An 8,977-nucleotide genomic window follows, 5' to 3' on the forward strand; every position below is an offset into this window, starting at 1 on the left:
CAGGGGCAAATGGGGTGGACAGCTAGGTCAGTATTAGTCAGGAATCTGTGGCAGGAATGAAATGGTTCAAAGGGGTGTGGCCTTTCTTGACCAAGTGAGGTTCCTTTGCCTCCAGCATGGTGGTGTGATCCTCCATTGCCAGAATGGGGATGGTGCTCTTGAACATGGGGTGGGGGTCCTCTCTGGCCGGGATCGGTTGGGGGGCGTTCATGGCCGGCATGGGGAGGATGCCCATGATCACCCACACGGAAAGGGGGTCCATGAGGACGATGATGGCCCCCATGATGAAAGTGCCTACATACAGGTTCCGGCTCACCAGGGCTAAGAGCAGTAGTGTTCTGTTCAGAAGACAGTTGGCAAAGAGTTACTTGAAGGGTCCAACTGTATATAACCTCAGACTTGCACATTATGGGTGCATAAATAAAAAATATGTACATTATAAATAAGAAATTAAGGAGAACTGAAAGGCAACTATGTTAGTTTTGGAATGGCGTAGATTAGGTGAACATATTTGTTTACAAGCTAGGCTCACCGATGGGGGATAGAATTCACATTCAAAAGCCACGAGTCCTTCGTCACGGGAATATGTTGACTGGCAGAGAGCATGATGCTTTAGAGAGAGAAGAGACAGACCATGAGAGCAAATAGGACACAGAAATGAAAAGACAAAATGTCATCATGCTCAAAATCGTACTGTTACCATCCTTGAACACAATAAATTGCCTGTTTCCAGGACTTTCATACTAAGGTAGAGATCGCAGTACTGGATATTTATTATAAAAGCATAATTTTTGTAGTACTTTTTGAAACACAAAGGGCTTCATAAGATCAATATTAAGAAAATGGAAACAATACGAAAATCACAGACATTATATAACATACAGAGAAATGCTTTAGAGGAATGTAGTGAATCTAAGTGTGCAGCAGAGAAGGATGTCAAAGGAACATTTTGGGAGATATAGAACAGACTCAATCCCATCCACCTCAGGGTGGAAAATATTAAAATAATGCCATCCAGTTAATAAAATCTATCCATCAGCACCAGATGCTTCAGTGTTTATGGCTCCAGAACCTGAACCTGTGATATTTTCGGTGGATTGGATAAACCCTGTGCTCACTTATGGACTCACAGGTTGATCCTCAGACCCCAAATTACAGGAGACAAAGGTGTCACCTGTTAGCCACCACCTTCAAATGAACTCAAATGAGCACTGTAAGAGGACTCTGGAATGTGTTTCTACGACCGACCGCCCACACAGACCCGTGACAGTTTGGAGACAAATTGTGGGCTCATCTGCCCCCTCCCAGAGAGCTTGAGAAAAGGTTCTATACTCTTGTTCTGAGCTATGTCTTACCACAACTTTATCACAGAGGTCTACAAAGAGTTGCTTTTCTAAACTATCTCAAATCACTTTAGTTTGCTACAGGCAGACTCTGGTCACGTTCTCGACACACCTCAGGACAATCAAGGCAAACAGGATGGTTTCTTTTCATCATCATGGGTTTTTGAGTGTAGGCTGTTGGACAAAAATGACATTATTTAAAATTAAATTTTAGAGGCGGACTGTTTCTAAAAATAAAACACTGCATCTGTGAGACATTGTTAAAAATGTTTACATTCATCTTCAGGAGAAAACCAACGGGATTAGTGCTGAGTAGGGAGTTCAAAGTAGTGAGAGACCAACACATTGTAGACTTTTTGTGGGAATTGTTGACTATTAGTATATTATATACTAGATTAAAAGCAGATGTGTCCTTTAAGCTTATTGTTTTATTTCACCTGTCTGTATGTTTGAAGCCACTAACAAGACCAAACCAAGGGGCCTTGACCCACCAAGCTAACTTTAAAGAACCAGAGGTAACCAGAGCTCACTCATTAATTTTTTTTTGTTCTCCTCATGTCTTCTGGTTAAAGTTGCATTTCAGCAGATAATAAAACTTTGCATACATATTCTATTCTCTTTTAAATGCAGCAGAATACAACATGTAGCATGTGCAGATCTGAAATTTTCAGCATCTGTGCATATTTGTTGTACTTACAGCTCTCTCAGGGCAAAGGGGCTTGCATGCCTCAGGAACAATTCTGGATCCCATTGGACAATGAGTCTCCACAATGGCAAACTCAACATAGTAGTACATCCCTTTCATCGGAATGTACTGTGAGAGGAGGAGAAAGAGAGTAAAATGGAAAAACAATGAGAGCTTAAATGGATGGGGATAAAATGTACTAATATTTAACATGTACAAGAATTCGTAAATAAAGCTACAGTATAGACATTAATGCAGTTTTGGCTGTGCTGTGGTTACTGAATTCACCCTCTGTCTGCGATACGCAAAACAAGAGGAAACTTGAAGGCTGTGAGAGAGGGATTCTGTGTACCCCAGCTTGTATCCGCCCCACTTCCTGCAGAATGTAGTAGTGCTTGTTGGTGGTGTTCTGGTTGATTTTTCTCACAGCTTCATTAGCAGACTGGAGACCTTCAGAGGTGTTGAGTGCGAGCAGCACAGGACAGTCAGGACAGATCATCGCCATCTCGAAGTTGGTTTTTGCTACACACAGAAAATTAATCTCATAAGTGAGCCTGATCTGTGAGGGCTCTGAAGTAGGTGAACAGTAATCCAAACCATGACAGCTGAGCAGTTCAGCATTGTTAGAAGTTTTTCCTCAGTCGTATTACTTAAACCCACAAATACTATATTCTGAGTATGTCTCAATTATGGCCAACTGTACAACAATGTTCCACACAGAAAATATATTTCACTATAGGGGATATCCACCAAGCCAATCTTTTTTTATTTTTTCTTTCCCCAAAAGGGGGCAATGTATTGTGTAAATTAATAAATATCCATTAATGTCTGCATACCTCTCCAAGCCAGCAGTATGGTTAGCCCTAACAAAGACTGAAAACATGGTAGTTACATCACCTTAATGATGATTTATTTGACCTAAACAAATATCTCGTCCTAACCTTAACCATGCCATCTTTGCCAATGCAGATATTGCAGAAATTAATAACTGCAAATGTTCACACTGGATCTAAAACAAACTGCTCTGGTGATTATTTTGGATACATAACAGAAAAAAAAGCCACCTTGTCGTGTGTCGCATTCATATTTGGTGACTTTGGCGTCACCATTTTTTACCGTCATCATAACGGTGCAGTTGGCCTTCACCGCCTACAGTGAAACAAAAAGAGTAACATTTTACTACAGATGCTTCACATCTCCTTTACAGAAAAGATCATCACCTCCTGGCTGTAGATGAATTCTGGCTAATAAAGGGGAACAGGGTTAAATAAACAGTTTAGTATTTACCCGTTCCCCCTCACTACGGGTTTCACAGTCCTCAAAGTGTTTGGGGTTCACAACATGGCATCTTGTCTCCAGAAGGTTCAACTGCAACTCAATCAACTTGACTTCGTCAACCTGGTAACACAAGAGAGTAAGAACATAAAGCACAACTACTAAGGTATCAAGTCCCCACACCTTCATAGTACAGTATCTGATATTTTTCTTGTTATACAATGCCAAAAATGTAAAAAAAAACAAACAAAAAACATTATTTTCCATTGTTTCTGTCAGATTTCAGGCTAGATAATAAAAATGAAACATCTGGACTGGAGTTCCAGTTCGTCTTTTTGTGCACACACACGTACACTCACGCTTCTTACTTATTCTGTTCCTACTGGATGTGAAGGAAGTGGGAAAAGGTTTAGCCATTACATTACATTACATACAGCCTGCAATGTACTGTATTCTTATTACAAATTTACATTATAGTTTTTTCAATCATGAAAATTAGCTAACACAAATACTCATCACCAGTCTTTATGTAGCAATATAAGAAAAGTGTAGATCAACAAAATTTCATATTTTGGGATCAGTTTATCAGAAAGAAAAAGTATGAAAGGAAAGATATAAAAGAACTTAAGTACTGAATAATGGAAAGAAGGAAAAACAAAAGGAGAAGACTTGCTGATATGTGTCAAACTCTTAATATTACATACACTGTGTCACTGCACTGACCCGAGGCTGTTAGTCAGAGTTCCTGAAAAGTTGTTTTCTAATGGTGAATATAAAATTGGAATATGCAAAATAACTAGTGTTATAACTCCAGCTGTCAGATAAATATGATCAGAACACTATATTGCATCCTGGGATATAGCGAAAGGAAATGTATAGTCTCGCCAAATGGAAATTTAAGGAGACTGAACCTGCCAGTACCTTTTCAGCTTTGTAGCCCTGGGTCTCACTGAGTTGAAACTTGTAGCCATGGTTATGATGCTCATTGATGTGATGCATTGCCAGACGTGCTGCTGCAGTGCTGTTATTGTCAGTGAATGTTACCGGCTCCAAAGCTGGAGCAGCACCACAAAGCAGCACTGCTGACGACAGCAGCGCCAGGATGGGTAATCTCATCATAGTGTATGAAGACGGAGCAGACCGCTGTAGCCAGTGATGTTATATAGACATTGACTCAGAGTGGGAGGGTGAGAGAGTGACAAATGAAGAGAGAGAAGAATTGTAGCATGAGGAGGTGGCCACAAAGCTACCAAAATCAAAGAGCAAACAGAGACTTTAACCAGAGCAGTGCAGCTTATTTTGAAATGTCCACAGAAACAGTTTCATAATAGTTTTGTGGTGGCAAATCATTTAAAGAACATATATTCATGTATATTATTTCACAATGTCATTAATCCTAGGAAAATAACAATTATTTAAGTTGTAGCAATTAGGGGGGTGGGGACTAATGAAAGCTGCAAACTCGTGTCAAGTTACCAGATCCCCTTATTCCAGTGATTTTTATTTTACCTTCTCTCCTAAGCTAAATGGAACCTATCGCCTGCTGAGATGGCCTCCTGTTGCACAACAGAGCACTTCTTTGGCTGAACAATGAAACTGTCTTGAGGAAAGTAGTATCTCATTGAGATGCTGCTAATCCTCCCAAGTATAGTAAGGGGTTTTTCTGTTATAGAAACCTACTGAAACATGTAATGACAAGTAACACTCGTCACGGGTTCTGTTTGTTTTCACTGACCTTACTCTTTACTATCAGGATGTCCCAATAAATGTCCCTAAAAAGCCTCGAGTTAATCCAAAATGCTGCAACCAGAAACTAGCGAGAGAGAATCTCTCTCTTATTAGCTTCTCTCCACTGGCTCACAAAAAATCCAGAATAGAATTTAAAATCCTTGTACTAACATATACAAAGCCCTTAATGACAAGGCTCCATCTATCTTAAAGACCTCATAGAGCTCACTCCTCTATCCACTCACCCCAACTGGTCGAGGCAGAAGGCCGCCCACCAAGAGTCTGTCTGAGGGCAGTTTTTCCTCCCTGCTGTTGCCAAGTGTTACTCGAGGGGGATTTGTTGGGTTTTCCTCTATAATAATAATAATAAGGTCTAGACCTTTGTAAAATGTCCTGAGATGACTTTTGTTGTGATTTGGCACTATACAAATAAAATTTAAATTGAAATTAAATTTCAGCACCCCTGAGAAGGTACTAAAATTAAGTTCCAAATGTGAGCGGTGAGGAGGTGTGTGTGCACATAGCAGCCGCTGGTGAACAGTTAAATGTCTGCTCTTCACACCTCAATCATTAGCATTCAATCGCAGTGTGTAAAGAGGCACTCATACTGGTCTGCTCAGCCGTGAGTGCGTGTGATTGGAACCAGCATTCCCTGATTTATGTCAATAGGCCACACTCATGCATACATATCTTTAGTTCCATACCTCGGTGTCCTCTCCCTGGCGTCTGTCCTCAGGCCAGTTAATACTAGCTATGACTCAACATCTTGAAGATTGGCAGCCAACCAAGTATGGCAAAAGGATAACCTCTGACACTATGAAAACTTACATGTATGTGCGTATGGCCATAAAATCTATTTATCTATATATTAAACACTTGTCTTTTCAGTCATGTCACTTTGTCATCATCATCCTCATCATCATCATCATCAAATATACATTTTTACTATAGCAATTGTAACAGTAAATTTTATTGACTTGTATATATTGTCCAATTATGTTATATTCAATTATAAATTGTGATTTGACGCTTTGGCGACATTGTTTATTGAAACTTTCATGCAGCCCTTTGAATTGAAAAAATCTGAAATGAATGGCAAATTGAAGGTGATAATTATTCAGCTAAAGCTGTAACCTTCACTCATCAATAGATCTGGATGATTTCTCCACATATGACTAAAAGAAAATAAAATACTACTTTGGTGTATTCATGCCTCTACAAATAGGCAGCGATATCTAAGAGTTTTGTAGGATCATTAAAAAGACTTTGATTTTGGCAGCTTTGAAAAGTTGTTTCACTGACAACTGATACAGATAATTTGAAAGTCGCTCTTGAAAAAGTGAACTATCCAGGTTCCTGTCCAAACATCAACAGGTGAACTCAGTTGTATGTACACAAAGATAAAACCAGGATTATCATGCTTCACCCATATATGTATGTGAACACACTAAAACTCAAAATGCAAAGACGGGAGATTGTACCAGGAAACCAAAAGATAAATATGAACAGTGACTGGGAATGATATGATAAGGGCATCAGGTTCTCAGGTTTAATGATTAACCTTCCTGTTATGTTCTGGGTCAAATTGACCCAGTGCAAAGTAACAAAAAAAATCTAAAAAAAATAGTTAAAAATATTTTATTGGTATGAAACTTCGTCTGCTTGGCGTAATAGGTGTGATCAACATATAAAATGAAAATGGTTCAATTCACATATTTGCAACATCCCCCTGCATGTTTATATTACAAAGATACTGTTCAGGTCAACATAACAGGAGGGTTAACCAAGAGTGGACCATTCACATCAAAGCTATATAGATAGGATCCTCTGATCAGCAGAATGTTTTGCTTTGCAGTATAAAACTGTCTTTGTATTATACTATATTACAGAGCACACGATCAGTAGTATGCCATCTATGGAATCTATGCCATCAAATGAATATACTACAGTCATAAGGTTTTCTGCATAACCAGTACATAATATGGGATTTAGATCTGGACTCATTGCTGGCCACTTCTGTGAAGTCTGCTTTGGGTCATTGGCCTGCTGTAAGACCCATGACCTCTGACAGAGACCCAACCTTCTGACACTGGGCCCTACATTATGCCCCAGAATTCATTGGCAGTCTTCAGATTTCATAATGCCACACACACAGTCAAGACATCCAGTGGCTGAAGCAGCAAAATAACCCCAACACATCAGTGAACCTCCACCGTGCTTGACTGTAGGGACTGTGTTATTTTCTTTGAAGGCCTCATTTCATTTTTTTCTAAAAACAGTAGAACAATGTGCTCGACCAAAAAGCTCTATTTTAGTCTCATCTGTCCACAGGACATTCTCCCAGAAGGACTGTGGCTTCCTCAGGTATGTTTTGACATAGTGTGCACAGTGGACACAGGAACAGCCAGATCTCTGGACATGGACTTGAAGCTTTGAGACTGCCCAGGCTCTTCCACTGTTGTGGGTCTCAGATCCTCAGACAATTCTTTGCCCTTCTTTCTTTTCTCCATGCTCAGTGTGGTCCACACAACACAAAGCCCGAGTCGACATTTCTCCATTTTAACTGGTTACAAGTGTGAATGTTGAAAACTGAAATGCTGTATTTATTGTGGTACATCAGCTAATAACTAAGCTGTTCAATCCACCAGAGAAGTCTGAGGCAGCATCCTGTGTTGTCTGCAGCCTTACCTGATGTTTAGTCGTTTCACTGAGCTCGGTGAGGATCCGGAGAACAGCCAACAATTTCTGAAAGTTTTGAAAAGGTGTCAATAATTCTGTCAAGTCCATTTTTGTAGTTCTGTGGGGAATGGATCAGATTTGGCTTTTTGTGTTGTTCCAGTGCAAACAAAAGAAATAAAAATGTGTTTCTGTTATATAGCCTGCAGTCATATATAGCCTGGGGTGGATAAAATAATACAATCTAGCCACAGGGGTTGCAAGCCAGTGACTTCTGTGCCGGTCCCAAGCCTGGATAAATAGAGAGGGTTGCGTCAGGAAGGGCATCTGGCGTAAAAACAACAAATTTAAACATGTCAATCATGAGTGCGAATTCGAGGCCCGGGTTAACAACAACCGCCACCAGTGCTGTTGACCTACAGGGTGCTGGCGGAAATTGGACTACTGTTGGTCGAAAAAGGAGAGGAGGTACAAGGATTCATAGATAAAGAGAGAAGAGGAAAGGCAGGAGTATAGGTCTGAGAATAGGGACTCAACGTTGGCACAATGACAAGGAAAGGTAGAAAGCTGGCGGACATGATGGAGAGAAGGAAGGTAGATATAATGTGTGTGTAGGAGACCAGGTGGATGGGTAGCAAAGCGCATAGCATTGGAGGGGGATACAAACTGTTTTATTATGGTGTGGATAGGAAGAGAAATGGGGTAGGAGTGATCCTGAAGGAGGAGCTCGTGAGGAATGTTTCCAGAGATGGAAAGGTGCTAACAAGTGAGGAGAGTGCAGAGAAGATGGAAGGAGTATTTTGAGGAACTTATGAATGAGGAAAATGAGAGGGAAAGAAGGGGGGAAGAGGTGAATATTGTAGAGCAGGAAGTAGCAAAGATTAGAAAGGATGAGGTGAGGAAGGCTCTGAGGAGAATGAAGAGTGGAAAGGCTGTTGGTCCAGATGACATACCTGTAGAGGTGTGGAAGTGTCTAGGAGAGACAGCAGTGGAGTTTCTATCTAGTTTGTTCAACAGGATTTTAGAGAGTGAGAAGATGCCTGAGGAATGGAGGAGAGGTGTACTGTATGAGGATGTCAGGAGTGGTAGAGAAGTGCATCAGAGTAGTCCAGGATATGTATGAGAGGAGTACGGCAGTAGTGAGATGTGCTGTAGGTCAGACAAAGGAGTTCAAGGTGGAGGTGGGGCTACATCAAGGATCGGCTTTGAGTCCCTTCTTGTTTGCTATGGTGATGGACAGGTTGACAGATGAGGTCAGACAGGAATCTCC

At 40.6% G+C, this 8,977-nt stretch overlaps 1 protein-coding gene across 1 annotated transcript; it reads right to left on the minus strand.

Annotated features, from left to right (window-relative positions):
* Nucleotides 1-37: 37 nt before the first annotated feature.
* On the minus strand, nucleotides 38-4,443 carry ahsg1 (alpha-2-HS-glycoprotein 1). The gene is made up of 7 exons (XM_020620901.1): nucleotides 4,225-4,443; nucleotides 3,316-3,426; nucleotides 3,093-3,177; nucleotides 2,381-2,550; nucleotides 2,041-2,157; nucleotides 553-610; nucleotides 38-321 (listed from the first exon to the last, which is right to left on the minus strand). Exons 1-7 carry the CDS (start codon nucleotides 4,420-4,422, stop codon nucleotides 38-40), a joined length of 1,023 nt encoding a protein of 340 aa, XP_020476557.1. The 5' UTR covers nucleotides 4,423-4,443.
* Nucleotides 4,444-8,977: the final 4,534 nt, after the last annotated feature.

Source organism: Monopterus albus, unplaced genomic scaffold, assembly GCF_001952655.1.
Source record: "Monopterus albus unplaced genomic scaffold, M_albus_1.0 scaffold250.1, whole genome shotgun sequence".
Lineage (NCBI taxonomy): Eukaryota > Metazoa > Chordata > Actinopteri > Synbranchiformes > Synbranchidae > Monopterus > Monopterus albus.